This window comes from Cucumis sativus, chromosome 7 (assembly GCF_000004075.3).
Source record: "Cucumis sativus cultivar 9930 chromosome 7, Cucumber_9930_V3, whole genome shotgun sequence".
In the NCBI taxonomy this organism is placed as follows: domain Eukaryota; kingdom Viridiplantae; phylum Streptophyta; class Magnoliopsida; order Cucurbitales; family Cucurbitaceae; genus Cucumis; species Cucumis sativus.
Genome location: NC_026661.2, coordinates 7,723,659 through 7,739,717, shown reverse-complemented (window position 1 = coordinate 7,739,717; position 16,059 = coordinate 7,723,659). Strand labels below are relative to the sequence as shown.

The 16,059-nt window shown below is 41.2% G+C and overlaps 1 protein-coding gene across 8 annotated transcripts in view; it reads right to left on the bottom strand.

The window, feature by feature from the left end:
- Positions 1–11,208: 11,208 nt before the first annotated feature.
- Positions 11,209–16,059, bottom strand: part of LOC116405078 (tRNA (guanine(10)-N2)-methyltransferase homolog) — a 130,221-nt gene continuing 125,370 nt past the window's right edge. For 3 of the 8 annotated variants that reach the window (XM_031888702.1, XM_031888710.1, XM_031888708.1), the window contains 2 exons: positions 12,046–12,120; positions 11,223–11,672 (listed from right to left, as the gene is read on the bottom strand). In XM_031888702.1, the coding sequence (XP_031744562.1) occupies positions 11,508–11,672; positions 12,046–12,120 (240 nt within the window). In that variant the 3' untranslated portion in view covers positions 11,223–11,507. The other 5 variants (XM_031888704.1, XM_031888707.1, XM_031888700.1 and 2 more) reach the window with 4 other exon arrangements.

Genomic DNA, 16,059 nt, shown 5'->3' with positions numbered 1-16,059 from the left:
CAATTTATAATATCGAAGGAACCCAATCCATTCTAGCCCAAAGCGGCTTGGCACTCCTACTTTCTACGAGCGATTTTTATGTGGCTTCGGCCAAGAGTCGAGAGTTCCCCATGCAATTTCTAATACCAAAGAAATTCAAGCCCGTAGCGGCTTGGATCTCCTACTTTCTAAGGGCGATTATGGCTTCAGGCGAGAGTCAGAAGTTCCCGACGCAGGTTCTAGTATCGATGCAACTCGATGCATTCTAGCCCACAGCGGCTTCGCTCTCCTCTTTTCTTAGGGCAGTTGTATTGTAGCTTCAGACGAGAGTCTAGAGTTCTCCACACAAGTTTTAATATAGAAGGACCCCGACACATTCTAGCCTGGATCGGCTTTGCTCTACTTCTTTCTACGAGCGATTGTAATGTGGCTTCGGCCAAGAGCCCAGAGCTCCACACGCATTTTCTTATACCGAAAGAACCCGATGCATTCTTGCCCGAAGCAGCATGTCTCTCCTTTCTACGGACGATTATGGCTTCGATTGCGAGTCGAGAGTTTCCTATATAGGTTTTGATACCGAAGGAACCCGACGCATTATGGCCTAAAGCGGCTTGGCTCTCCTACTTTCTACGGGCGATTGTAATGTGGCTTCGACCAAGAGTCGAGAGTTCCCCATGCAGTTTTTGTACCGAAGGAACTTAATGAATTTTGGCCCAAAGCGGCTTGGCTCCACTATTTTCTACGGGGGATTGTATTGGGGCTTCTATCGAAAGTCGAGAGTTCCCCACAAAAGTTTTGATACCGAAGGAACCTGACGCATTCTACCACGAAATGGCATGGCTCTCCTTTCTACGTGCGATTGAAATGTGGCTTCGGCCAAGAGTCGAGAGTTCCCCATGCAGTTTTTGTACCGAAGGAACTTAATGAATTTTGGCCAAAAGCGGCTTGGCTCTACTATTTTCTACGGGGGATTGTATTGGGGCTTCTGTCGAGAGTCGAGAAATCCCCACGCAGTTCTGATAACAAAGGAACCTGACACATTCAGGCACAAAGCGGCTTGGCTCTCCTACTTTCTACGAGTGATTGTAGAGTGGATTCAATTGAGAGTCGAGAGTTTCCCACGCAGTTTCTAATATCGAAGGAACCCGATGCATTCTTGCCCGAAGAGGCTTGGCTCTCCTAATTTCTACGGCCGATTGTACTTTGGCTTCGATCAAGAGTCGAGAGTTCCCCACGCAGTTTTGATATCAAAAGAACCTAACGTATTCTAGTCTGATGTGGCTTGGCTCTCCTACTTTCTACGTGTGCTTTTAATATGGCTTGGGCCAAGAGTCGAGTGTTTCCCACACAATTTCTAATATCGTAGGAACTGACCCATTTTGGCTCGAAGCAGCTTGGCACTCCTAATTTCTACGGATGATTGTAATGTGGCTTCGACCGAGAGTCAAAAGTTCCCCACATAGGTTTGACGCTAAAGGAACCCGATGTATTCTTGCTCGAAGTGGCTTGCTTCTCCTACTTTCTATGGGCGATGGTAATGTGACTTGGGCCAGGAGTCGAGAGTTCCCCATGCAGTTTCTAATACCGCGAAGGAACCCGATCCATTCTGGCCCGAAGCGACTTGGCTTTCCTACTTTCCACTGGTAATTGTTATGTGGCTTCGACCAAGAGTCGAGAGTTCCCTACGCAGTTTCTAATATTGAAAGAATTCGATGCATTCTAGCCCGAAGCAGCTTTGCTCCCCAACTTTCTATGGGCGATTATGGCTTCAGGCGAGAGTCGGGAGTTCCGCACGCATGTTCTAATATCGTTGCAACCCGATGCATTCTTGTCTGAAGCAAGTTGGCTCTCCTACTTTCTTAAGGCAATTTTATTGTGGCTTCAGCCGAGAGTCCAGAGTTCTCCACACAGTTTTAATAGAGAAGAAACCTGATGCATTCTAGCCCAAATCGACTTCGCTCCCCTTCTTTCTATGGGTGATTATAATGTAGATCCATGCATTTTTTAATACCGAACGAACCCGATGCATTCTGGCATGAAGTGACTTAGCTCTCCTACTTTCTACGAGAAATTTTGATGTGGCTTCGACCAAGAGTCAAGAGTTTCCCACGCAGTTTCTGATACCAAAGGAACCAGATGCATTCTTGTCCGAAGAGGCTTGGCTCTCCTACTTTATACGGGCGAAGGAATTGTGACCTTTGCTTCGAGAATCGAGAGTTCCCCACGCAATTCTGATATCGAAGGAACTTGACGCATTATGGCCCGAGGCGGCTTGGCTCTCCTACTTTCTACGCGTGATTGTATTGTGGCTTCAGTTGAGAATCGACAGTTCCCAAGAAGATTCTGATACCAAAGGAACTTTACGCATTCTGGCCCGAAGCGGCTTGGCTGTCCTACTTTCTACGATTGATTGTATTGTGGCTTCAGTTGAGAATCGAGAGTTCCCAAAGCAAATTCAGATGTCGTACGAACTTGACGCATTCTGGCCTGAAGCGGCTTGGCTCTCCCACTTTCTATGTGCGATTGAAATGTGGCTTCGGCCAAGAGTCGAGAGTTCCCATGCAGTTTCTGATACCTAAAGAATACGATGCATTCTCGCCCGAAGCGGCTTGGCTCTCCTACTTTCTCCGGGCGATTGTTATGTTGCTTCGACCAAGAGCCAAGAGTTCCCCAAGCATTTTCTAATACCGAAGGAATCCGACATAATCTGGCCCGAAGCGTCTTGGCCCTCCTACTTACAATGGGCAATTATGGCTTCAGGAGACAGTCGAGAGTTTTCCACGCAGGTTCTGTTGACGATGCAACCCTGACACCTTCTAGCTCGAAGCAGCTTGGCACTCCTACTTTCTTAGGGCGATTGTATTGTGGCTTCAATCGAGAGTCAAGAATTCTCCACACAGGTTTTAATAGAGAAGGAACCTGACGCATTCCAGCCTCATTCGGATATCCCAAATCCATTGTCTCGGATAGAGACAAGGTATTCTTGAGTCACTTTTGGAGAGAATTATTTCGCTTGGCAGGAACAAAGTTGAACCACAGTACAGCGTATCATCCACAAACGGATGGTCAAACAGAAGTTGTTAATCGTGGAGTAGAGACGTTCTTGGGTTGCTTTTGTGGGGAAAAGCCAAAAGAATGGGTTAAATGGATCCTTTGGGCGGAATACTGGTATAACACTACATATCAGCGTGCAATAGGAGTCACACTGTTTCAGGCTGTATACGGGCATTTGCCACCTCCTTTGGAATACTATGGGGAGAGGGACACTACTAACTCCACATTAGATGAATAGTTGAAGGAAAGAGATGTGGTGTTAGGAGCTCTACGGAAACATTTGAGAATTGCACATGACAAAATGAAGAAGTATGCAGACATGAAGAGAAGAGAAGTTCATTACCAAGTTGGGGATTTGGTATTGTTAAAGATAAGACCATATCGGCAAGTGACTGTTAGAAGAAAAAGAAATGAAAAGCCTCTCTCCTAAATTCTTTGGACCACATAGTGATAGCTAAAATTGGTCAGGTAGCTTACAAGCTAGAACTACCAGGGAATTCTACCATACATCTAGTATTTCATGTATCTCAGCTAAAGAAAGTAATAGGAGAGCACGAGGAAGACAGGAATGATGTTCCATGTTTAATTGAAAATCATGAATGGAGAGATATCCCAGAAGAGGTTTATGGTTATTCGAAAAACAAAGCGGGAAGTTGGGATGTGTTGGTGCAGTGGAAGGGTCTTCCACAACACGAGGCTACTTGGGAGTTATATGAGGATTTGAAGCAGCGTTTTCCAGATTTTCACCTTGAGGACAAGGTGAATTTGGAGAAGGAGAGTAATGATAGACCACCAATATTATATCAGTACAAGAGGAGAGAAAATAAGAAATAACACGTGAGGGTGAGGCACGTGTGAGTGATGAGAAGGGTAGCAATATAAATAAGTTTGTTAAAGGGCGGGAGAGTCCGTTTTTGAGTTTTTTGGAATTCAGTATCTTTCTATTATTCCTCCTTGAGAGAGGGAAACAAAAATTTGTTTTTCTATTATTTCAATCAATAATGTCGAATTACTATTTTCATCTACGGGTTCCATCAAATACACAAATGTAAAACCACGAAAAAGGGGGACTACAACCAACAGTTGTAATTTCATGAATTTAATTCACTGGATACCTTGATATTACACCTCCTAAACCAGACGTAAGGCAAATTTAATTCACTGGATACCTTGATAATACTGTTGATTTCATGTGCTTTAGTCAGGTGAAAAGTTGGGAAAATGAGTGAGCTTGAACAAACAGTACAGCACATATGCTAATAGGAAAGCACTTCGAGTCCACCGTAAAATATGGTATAGAAAAAGAAACTTTACATAGTTAAACCTAAACTACACTAGTGTTTTATCCCATGTGAAAGAATTTGGAAAATGGACACCTCTCTATAATTTGGAGAAACAAGCTACAAGAAAAATACAAAATCTCTCAATACACCAAATTACAAAGAGAAACGTGGACATTTTATCTAAAAATGATATGGGACCTTCTCTAAGCAAGAAGAGATATTGTTGCATAAAATTGTAGCTAGTAAAAATATTAAGTATCAGTTCTGTTTAAGCTGGCTTCATGAGTGTAAGAAATTTGGAGCTCTGTAGACCTAGTAGAGCCAGTAGCAATAACTTTTGGAAGAACATCTGTATATTGATCATGAATGACCATCTTTCCTATATTTGTTTCTTAAACGGTAAAATGTTACAGCCTTCCATAAACGGATTGCGAGTCGAGAGTTTCCTATATAGGTTTTGATACCGAAGGAACCCGATGCATTATGGCCTAAAGCGGCTTGGCTCTCCTACTTTCTACGGGCGATTGTAATGTGGCTTCGACCAAAAGTCGAGAGTTCCCCATGCAGTTTTTGTACCGAAGGAACTTAATGAATTTTGGCCCAAAGCGGCTTGGCTCCACTATTTTCTACGGGGGATTGTATTGGGGCTTCTGTCGAAAGTCGAGAGTTCCCCACAAAAGTTTTGATACCGAAGGAACCTGACGCATTCTACCACGAAATGGCATGGCTCTCCTTTCTACGACTGATTGTATTCTGGATTCAGTTGAGAGTCGAGAGTTCGCAAAGCAGATTCTGATACCAAAGAAACTTGACGCATTCTAGCTCGAAGCAGCTTGGCTCTTCTACTTTCTACGTGCGATTATAATATAGCTCTGACCAAGAGTCGAGAGTTCCGCACGCATTTTTTGATATCGAAGGAACTAGACGCATTCTGGCCCGAAACGGCATGGCTCTCCTACTTTCCACGAATGATTATGGCTTCATCGAGAGTCGAGAGTTTCCTATATAGGTTTCGATACCGAAGGAACCCGACGCATTTTGGTCTGCAGCGACTTGGCTCTCTTACTTTCTACGAGTGATTGTATAGTGGCTTCAGTTGAGAGTCGAGAGTTCCCAAAGCAGATTCTGATACTGAATGAAACTTGACGCATTCTGGCTCCAAATGACTTGGCTCTCCTACTTTCTACATGCGATTGTAACATGGCTCCGGCCAATAGTCGAGAGTTTCTGCATGTAGTTTTTAGGTATCGAAGGAACCTGATGCATTCTTGCCCGAAGCGGCTTGGCACTCCTACTTTCTACGAGCGATTTTTATGTGGCTTCGGCCAAGAGTCGAGAGTTCCCCATGCAATTTCTAATACCAAAGAAATTCAAGCCCGTAGCGGCTTGGATCTCCTAGTTTCTAAGGGCGATTATGGCTTCAGGCGAGAGTCAGAAGTTCCCGACGCCGGTTCTAGTATCGATGCAACTCGATGCATTCTAGCCCACAGCGGCTTAACTCTCCTCTTTTCTTAGGGCAGTTGTATTGTAGCTTCAGACGAGAGTCTAGAGTTCTCCACACAAGTTTTAATATAGAAGGACCCCGACACATTCTAGCCTGGATCGGCTTTGCTCTACTTCTTTCTGTGTGTGATTTTAATGCGGCTTCGGCCCAAGGGCCGAGAGTTCCTCACGCATTTTCTTAAACCGAAGGACCTCGATGCATTCTTGCCCGAAGCGGCATGTCTCTCCTACTTAAGATGGACGATGATGGCTTCGGTGGGGAGTCGAGAGATTCCCATATAGGTTTTGATACCGAAGGAACCCGACGCATTCTGGCCTAAAGCAGCTTGGCTCTCCTACTTTCTACGGGCGATTGTATTGTGGCTTCTGTCGAAGAGTCAAGATTTTCCCACGCAGTTCTGATATAGAAGGACCTGAATGCATTCTGGCACGAAGCGATTTGGCTCTCTTACTTTCTACGAGTGATTGTATAGTGGCTTCAGTTGAGAGTCGAAAGTGCAAAAAACAAATTCATATAGCCAAGAAACTTTATGCATTCTGGCTCGAAGCGTCTTGGCTCTCCTACTTTCTACGGGTGATTGTAATATGGCTTGGGCCAAGAGTCGAGAGTTCCCCACGCAATTTATAATATCGAAGGAACCCAATCCATTCTAGCCCAAAGCGGCTTGGCACTCCTACTTTCTACGAGCGATTTTTATGTGGCTTCGGCCAAGAGTCGAGAGTTCCCCATGCAATTTCTAATACCAAAGGAACCTGACACATTCAAGCCCGTAGCGGCTTGGATCTCCTACTTTCTAAGGGCGATTGTAGAGTGGCTTCAGGCGAGAGTCGAGAAGTTCCCGACGCAGGTTCTAGTATCGATGCAACTCGATGCATTCTAGCCCACAGCGGCTTCGCTCTCCTCTTTTCTTAGGCCAGTTGTATTGTAGCTTCAGACGAGAGTCTAGAGTTCTCCACACAAGTTTTAATATAGAAGGAACCCGACACATTCTAGCCTGGATCGGGCTTTGCTCTACTTCTTTCTACGAGCGATTGTAATGTGGCTTCGGCCAAGAGTCGAGTGTTTCCCACACAATTTCTAATATCGTAGGAACTGACCCATTTTGGCTCGAAGCAGCTTGGCACTCCTAATTTCTACGGATGATTGTAATGTGGCTTCGACCGAGAGTCAAAAGTTCCCCACATAGGTTTGACGCTAAAGGAACCCGATGTATTCTTGCCCGAAGCAGCATGCTTCTCCTCCTTTCTACGGACGATGGTAATGTGACTTCGATTGCGAGTCGAGAGTTTCCTATATAGGTTTTGATACCGCGAAGGAACCCGACGCATTATGGCCTAAAGCGGCTTGGCTCTCCTACTTTCTACGGGCGATTGTAATGTGGCTTCGACCAAGAGTCGAGAGTTCCCCATGCAGTTTCTAATATTGAAAGAATTCGATGCATTCTAGCCCGAAGCAGCTTTGCTCCCCAACTTTCAATGGGCAATTTTGGCTTCAGGCGAAAGTCGGGACTTCCGCACGCATGTTCTAATATCGTTGCAACCCGATGCATTCTTGTCTGAAGCAAGTTGGCTCTCCTACTTTCTTAAGGCAATTGTATTGGGGCTTCTATCGAAAGTCGAGAGTTCTCCACACAGTTTTAATAGAGAAGAAACCTGATGCATTCTAGCCCAAATCGACTTCGCTCCCCTTCTTTCTAAGGGTGATTATCCTGTAGATCCATGCATTCTTTAATACCGAACGAACCCGATGCATTCTGGCATGAAGTGACTTAGCTCTCCTACTTTCTACGTGCGATTGAAATGTGGCTTCGACCAAGAGTCGAGAGTTCCCCATGCAGTTTTTGATACCGAAGGAACTTAATGAATTCTTGGCCCAAAGCGGCTTGGCTCCACTATTTTTTACGGGCGAAGGAATTGTGACCTTTGCTTCGAGAATCGAGAGTTCCCCACGCAATTCTGATATCGAAGGAACTTGTCGCATTATGGCCGAGGCGGCTTGGCTCTCCTACTTTCTACGCGTGATTGTATAGTGGCTTCAGTTGAGAATCGACAGTTCCCAAGAAGATTCTGATACCAATGGAACTTTACGCATTCTACCACGAAATGGCATGGCTCTCCTACTTTCTACGACCGATTGTATTCTGGATTCAGTTGAGAGTCGAGAGTTCGCAAAGCAGATTCTGATGACGAAAGAAACTTGACGCATTCTAGCTCGAAGCAGCTTGGCTGTTCTACTTTCTACGTGCGATTATAATATAGCTCTGACCAAGAGTCGAGAGTTCCGCACGCATTTTTTGATATCGAAGGAACTAGACGCATTCTGGCCCGAAACGGCATGGCTCTCCTACTTTCTCCGGACGAATGATATATGGCTTCGATCGAGAGTCAAGAGTTCCCCAAGCATTTCCTAATACCTAAGGTTTCCGACTAATCTGGCCCGAAGCGTCTTGGCCCTCCTACTTACAATGGGCAATTATGGCTTCAGGAGACAGTCGAGAGTTTTCCACGCAGGTTCTGTTGACGATGCGACCTTGGCACCTTCTAGCTCTAAGCAGCTTGGCACTCCTACTTTCTGAGTGCATTGTATAGTGGCTTCAATTGAGAGTCGAGAGTTCCCAAAGCAGATTCTGATACTGAATGAACTTGACGCATTCCAGCATCATTCGGATATCCCAAATCCATTGACTCGGATAGAGACAAGGTCTCCTTGAGTCACTTTTGGAGAGACTTATTTCGATTGGCAGGAACAAAGTTGTACCACAGTACAGCGTATCATCCACAAACGGATGGTCAAACAGAAGTAGTTAATCGAGGAGTAGTTCCGTTCATGGGTAGCTTTTGTGGGTAAAATCCAAAAGAATGGGTTAAATGGATCCTTTGGGCGGAATACTGGTATAACACTTCATATCAGCGTGCAATCGGAGTCACACTGTTTCAGGCTGTATACGGGCATTTGCCACCTCCTTTGGAATACTATGGCTAGCGGGATATTACTAACTCCACATTAGATGACTAGTTGAAGTCAAGAGATGCGGTGTTAGGAGCTCTACGGAACCATTCGAGAATTGCACGTGTCAAAATGAAGAAGTATGCAGACATGAAGAGAAGAGAAGTTCATTACCAAGTCGGGCATTTGGTATTGTTAAAGATAAGACCACATCGGCAAGTGACTGTTAGAAGAAAAAGAAATGAAAAGCCCTCTCCTACTTTCTGTGGACCACATAGTGATATTTAAAATTGGTCAGGTAGCTTACAGGCTCCAAGGGCCAGAGAGTTCTACCATACATCTAGTATTCCATGTATCTCAGCTAAAGAAAGTAATAGGAGAGCACGAGGAAGACGGGAATGATGTTCCATGTTTAATTGAAAATCATGAATGCAGAGATATCCCAGAAGAGGTTTATGGTTATTCGAAAAACAAAGCGGGAAGTCGGGATGTGTTGGTGCAGTGGAAGGGTCTTCCACAATACGAGGCTACTTGGAAGTTATAGGACGATTTGATGCAGCGTTTTCCAGATTTTCACCTTGGGGACAAGGTGAATTCGGAGAAGGAGAGTAATGATAGACCACCAATATCATATCAGTACAAGAGGAGAGAAAATAAGAAATAACACGTGAGGGTGAGGCACGTGTTAGTGATGAGAAGGGCAGCAATATAAATAAGTTTGTTAAAGGGCGGGAGAGTCCGTTTTTGAGTGTTTTGGAATTCAGTATCTTTCTGTTATTCCTTGAGAGAGAGGGAAACAAAACTTTGTTTTTCTATTATTTCAATCAATAATGTCGAATTACTATTTTCATCTACGGGTTCCATCAAATACACAAATGTAAAACCGCAAAAAAAGGGGACTACAACCAACAGTTGTAACTTCATGAATTTAATTCACTGGATACCTTGATATTACACCTCCTAAACCAGACGTAAGGCAAATTTAATTCACTGGATACCTTGATAATACTGTTGATTTCATGTGCTTTAGTCAGGTGAAAAGTTGGGAAAATGAGTGAGCTTGAACAAACAGTACAGCACATATGCTAATAGGAAAGCACTTCGAGTCCACCGTAAAATATGGTATAGAAAAAGAAACTTTACATAGTTAAACCTAAACTACACTAGTGTTTTATCCCATGTGAAAGAATTTGGAAAATGGACACCTCTCTATAATTTGGAGAAACAAGCTACAAGAAAAATACAAAATCTCTCAATACACCAAATTACAAAGAGAAACGTGGACATTTTATCTAAAAATGATATGGGACCTTCTCCAGGCAAGAAGAGATATTGTTGCATAAAATTGTAGCCAGTAAAAATATTAAGTATCAGTTCTGTTTAAGCTGGCTTCATGAGTGTAAGAAATTTGGAGCTCTGTAGACCTAGTAGAGCCAGTAGCAATAACTTTTGGAAGAACATCTGGATATTGATCAATGAATGACCATCTTTCCTATATTTGTTTCTTAAACGGTAAAATGTTACAACCTTCCATAAAAAAGCTAATCAGGGGTGGAATGACTTATGAAGAGGTTGAGCCTGCTTGTTAGAAAGAATTTTCTAACCAAGAGGTCCCAACATCCAAGTGGCCTAACTTAATGATATAGTGCAGAAAACCAGCCAAATCAACAGAGTAGCTCTAGGTACTATGTGCTAGTTTTGACTTTGTCACTTTACATGATCAATCGATTTAGACCAGTTTAAAGTCTTGATTATTGTTGAGTTTTGCATGATCAGACAATGTATACCAGTCTAAAAGACAAAAGTAACACATAAAGGAAAAAAGCAGTGTTGGGAAATTATTACCTCTGCTGGTGTAGCTAGAATTAAAAGATGTTGTATTGCCTCAACAAAAACACCAGGCTTGGATTTGGTTAGCCCAACGGAACAAATGGCTTGCTCCTCCACATTAAACTCAGGACATTGAGAGGGGCAGTTACTTAGTGAGAAGGCCAGGGGTCAATGAGTCAGGCAGTAGGTCGGTTAGTTGAAATATAAATAGGAAATCTGTTTTGGACAGAAAGTTAGTTACTAAAAGAGATTAGTGAGTCTTTTGTTTAATCCTTAAAAGATAGCATAACAGTTGGAGAGACTTTGTATTCTTATATTCTACTAAGGATTTACATCGTTATTCATCAATAAAGTTTACTATTGAAGTACAACATACTGGAGTTCAAACACAAACAGAGGAAGAAAAAAAAAAGCACTAAAAGAAATGACAACAAAGCACCAAAGGAAATGAAAACAAAGCACCAAAGGAAATAAAAACAAACCACCAAAGATCCAAAACCAAAAACAACATATCCAAAACAGCCCCACAAAACAGGGGAAAAAAACAACACAAAGAGAACAATTTTTCCACCTCAAAACTCAAAGCTCTTTAAAATATTTAAATAAGTTCTTTTTTTTTTTTTTTGTTCTCTAAGCTCTTATGGTTTTTGAAGATACAAATTTGATTGGCGCCTCAAGTTCTTTGTAAGATTATTCTTTCAGTTTTTTTTTTTTTGGAATACTTCTGACTTTTTTTTTCTCATTTATGTTCCTTATTCACTTCCATATGACTTTACATTTTTTCTTTAGGCATCAGTCACTTTTCATTTAATCATTGAAACATTTACTCAACAAAAAAATTAGGTTCTTGTTAAGAAAAATAAAAAGTAAATGAAAATCTGTAAAAAGATGTTAAGCAGTATCCACAGGAATTAGTGACCATCAGTATATAACAAGGGTAGTGAAACTTCAGCACCACGAAAAATAAATAAATAGTACTGGTGCAAATATTGCTGCTGTACCTCCTTCAATCCTGGACGCCAGGGAGGAAGATTATTATCTGCTCTTAACAGTGCAATTGGAGGTGGTAATCCATACTGCAAGCAGTAATAAACAGATTAGTACCATTACAGCATGAAACATCTATGATCATACATAGGAACATAAAGCATCAAAATTTGATATTATCATAATCAGTTGAATCACAGAAAATTGCACATGCAAAATACTAGCAGTACAGTCGGTTATCCTTTATCATGCTTGTCACCCTCACATGTATTTTACTGTTAGTCATAGAGTTTCAAACTTTCAACATAGAGCATTATAAACCAAGACTAGCACCATGAACAAAATTTCTAAACCTAGAATTGTAGAATTTTATTATAAAGCATGACCTTACTTGAACAGGATTTATTCTATAGGTGGTACATTTGTGTCCTTGAGTTCTAAGAATTTATAAAACATATTTACCTGCTTGAAGTTGCTCCAAACATTACAATCAGGGCCACAACCATCACGTACCACCCTAATGTCAATGTCTGCCCCCTGATACATTTTGGTCAGTTTGAATTCAAATGGTATCTCTCTCACACGCATTCTATGGGAACTGAAAACTACCTTAAATTAAGTTCCCTGAATGCAATGAATGTTCGCTACAAGATTGAACCCGAACTTATAATATAATATCCAATGCATAGAAAAAGTAGCCCCATAAGTCATGTATGAGAAAGAAAGTAAAAGACTTCAGAGGAATGTGTTCAAAGCTATCAATTTAGAATATTAAGTCACCCACATGTTTTCTATCAGCCAAATGTTGTAAAATCAGACAATTTCTTTATGAGATAAATTGTGATGTCCTTAAAGTAGTTACCATTGTCATTGCTCCAAAATGAGCTGCGCCAACAAGAATGCTCCCAGTGCCAACAAAAGGATCAAAGACAAGTTTTCCAGATGTCGCTAATGCTTGGTTGGCCATTAAGAAAGCCATTTCAGCATCCATGGCAGTTGGCCCAAGATAAGTGCGATTTAGATTAATCTAGTTCAATTTTGTGTGTGATCAGCAACATCTGTCATTTATTACATCTCTCTCCATGAGGATCTTTGTTATTGCCCATAAGTTCTTCCGTTCTTCCTAGATTTTGTTGTTATAGATCTCTATACAAGGATCTATGCTTCTATCTCAGAAGTTCTTCGTTTCGTTCTTTGTGGGTTTGTCTTTAGCCAAGAAGTTTCTTGTGTGTTTGGTTCATCATAAGTTTTTTGTTCTATCCTAGATCTACTGATTTGATTTAGATGTTTTCTTAGCAAACTCAAGTTCAAGATTCTAGAACCTTGAGTTTGAGGGAAGTTGTTAAAGGAAAATTAGGGTTTATGAATTATTAGTATTTTCCTTTTTGGTATTTTCCATATATGAATTTTCCTGTGGAGGTTACTTTGAGGTCTATTTATTTCCTATGTAAAACATCGTTATGTACTTTGAATTATTATGATTTACTCAGTAATATAGAAATTTCTCATATAGCAAATATAATGCTATAGCTTGTAACAAGCATCCCATCAATAAATAATTAAAACATTCTACTGCGGACAGATGTTGCTTTCGCCATATCTCCCCTTGTGTGCCTGGTGAGAACTTTCAGACAACTCATGAAAGTAAAATTCTATTAAATTGCAAACATTAAGATTTAGAAAAGTCGACCAAATAATACAAGTAAAACATTTTTAAGTGGTAGGGTGAGAAGGATTACTTATAGAAGTTGCAAAAAATGAACTCCAAATATATGTAGCCAAAAAGACGGTAGAATTAATTAGAAAAGGAATTTGAATGTTGCACACAAACAAATGGGTTTTTCTTTTTTTTGAAAAAGAACAAGCCATTTCATTAATGATAGAAATGAGGCTAATGTTCACAGTACAAAAGAACTATGTAAAGAGCATAGAACAAAAAGGCCCAAGGATCAGGAGACACACCCGAACATCTCAACTAGGTTGACAGTCCCATAGCGTCCTCATCATATCCAAGAATCTAATATAACCAAGTAAAACTTAGGCTTATGCACAGCCCAAATTAGACACCCAAATAGCGGGAGAGTACAAACAAGGAAGGAACAAAAAAAAAATACAACAATACAAGAGGACTATGATGTAAAAGTTAAGGCTCGCCAATTCAAATAAAACTCCTAGATGGAATAGTCTTCAAATGCCTTAAGACAAAATACACCATGATGAGGCATTCCTTAACTTTTGTTTATTTTCATGTTCCTTATACATTCCTCAAATTGAGTCGCTAATGCATTAACCTCGCATGAGTCTTGGCTTTTTCCTCAAAACTTTGGCTGTACTATAAAGCGGAATTTGAAGGCGCACAAAAGAATCATTGAAAAATGAAATGTAAACCGTCGCACTTTTAGGCTGAAGGGGAAAGGGATGAAAATATAATTGCAAGTCCCTGGACAAGTTCCATGTTTGAGAACTAGTCACAGCAATTACAAAAGTTTGAAAGATTATCAATCCACCCATCTGCCCAGAAGGAAATTCTTGAGCCATCACCAAGTTTGAAAGAGGGCAAGGACTCCACCTTCCTCCAAATTCTTGAGATACGAATCCAAGGGCATTTAAGGCTATAACCAGAATTACCAACCATGTGCCAGTTAAATGGTTCTTTTCCATGGATGCTTCGGATAACTTGCCTCCATAAAGAATCCTCTTCATTCGTAAATCTCCAGCCCCACTTGGCAAGGAAAGCCAAGTTTTTATTTTGTAGTGCTCCCAAACCTAAACCTCCATCAAGTTGAGGCCGAATAACTTTGGCCCATTTAACTAGGTGGTTGATTTTGCTTCCATGCCCCTCCCAGAAAAATTCCTCACTAGCCTCTCCAAAGAGGAGGCTCCAGTGTCCGGCATTGCAAACAAAGACATATATATAAAGGGGGAGATTGATCAATACGGATTGGCATAAAGTTGCTCTTCCTCTTCGACAGATTAAATCTTCTCCATTTGTCTATTATCAATCATGGACTGCCAAAAAGTAGCTTGTCATGGATAACTCCCCAATGGAAGCCCTAAATATAAAAATAGCATCTTCTCATCCCCTTCTTTTAGCCAATGAAGCTTGCTTTTTTTTTAATATGATTCCTTTCCTCTGTGAGGAACGAAGGGCTAATACGGTCACGATTTTCGATTTCTTTTATAAGAAACTTCACCGACGAAATCTAAAGAAGGAGAAGGTTCAACAAGCAAAGAAATCAAAAACGAAAATCAGGAGAAGAAAAGTGAAATAGAAGACGAAAATTCTGATCAGCAAAAATTTTTAAAAGTTGAGATGCCTGTCTTCAACGAAGATGATCCAGACTTGTGGCTGTTTCGCGTGGATCGGTATTTTCAGATACACAGATTAACTGATTCCGAGAAGCTTCTGGTAGCGACGGTTAGTTTTGAGGGCCCGACACTACACTGGTATCGGTTTCAGGAGGAGAGATAAGTTTACTGACTAGTTAAATATGAAAGAACAGTTGTTAATCCGATTTCGTTCGATACAAAAAGGGTCTCTTTCCGGCCAGTTTCTGCAAATACAACAAACTTCAAGTGCGGAGGAATATCGAAATCTTTTTGTTAATTGGTTGCCCCTTTATCGGATATTCAGGAGAAAATTTTGGAAGAAACTTTTATTGGAGGGTTGTTACCAAGAAGTAGAGTTTTGTCGACTAGTGAGGTTTTCACAAATGATGCAGTACGCTCAAATGGTAGAGAATAGGGAGATTTTAAGGAAGGAAGCAAATTTACCGAGATATAATAGAGGGAAATTCCCATATTACCCCTATGTTCATACTAAGTCGAATGCAACAAATAATTATCAGAAAAACAGAGGTAACGTTGTATTTTCGATAAGAACCATTACATTGAGAGGATCAACGACCAATGAGAATAAAAAGGAAAGGCCATCTAAGCGTTTATCAGATGTCGAATTTCAAGCCAAGAGAGAGAAGGGATTGTGTTTTAAATGTGATGAGAAATACTACTCGGGGCATAAATGTAAGGCAAAAGAAATAAGGGAGCTACGAATGTTTGTGATTCGGGCAGATAATGTAGAAGAAGAAATTATAGAGGAAGACGTATATGAGCAAAGGGAGTTGTGCACTATGGAGTTGAAAAGCGAAATAGAAGGGGTAGTCGAATTATGTATTAATTCGGTGGTGGGGCTGACGAATCCTGGTGCCATGAAAGTTAGAGGGAAAATTCAAGGAAGAGAAGTCATTGTGTTGATCGATTGCGGAGCCACGCATAATTTTATTTCAGACAAGCTGGTGTTGATGCTGAAGTTGAACACAAAGGATACCTCCAATTATGGAGTTATTTTTGGATCGGGAACTGCCATTAAAGGGAGGGGGATATGTGAGAAGGTGGAAGTTGACCTTGACGGTTAGGAAGTAATAGAGAATTTTTTGCCATTGGAGTTAGGAGGGGTGGATGTAATACTTGGGATGC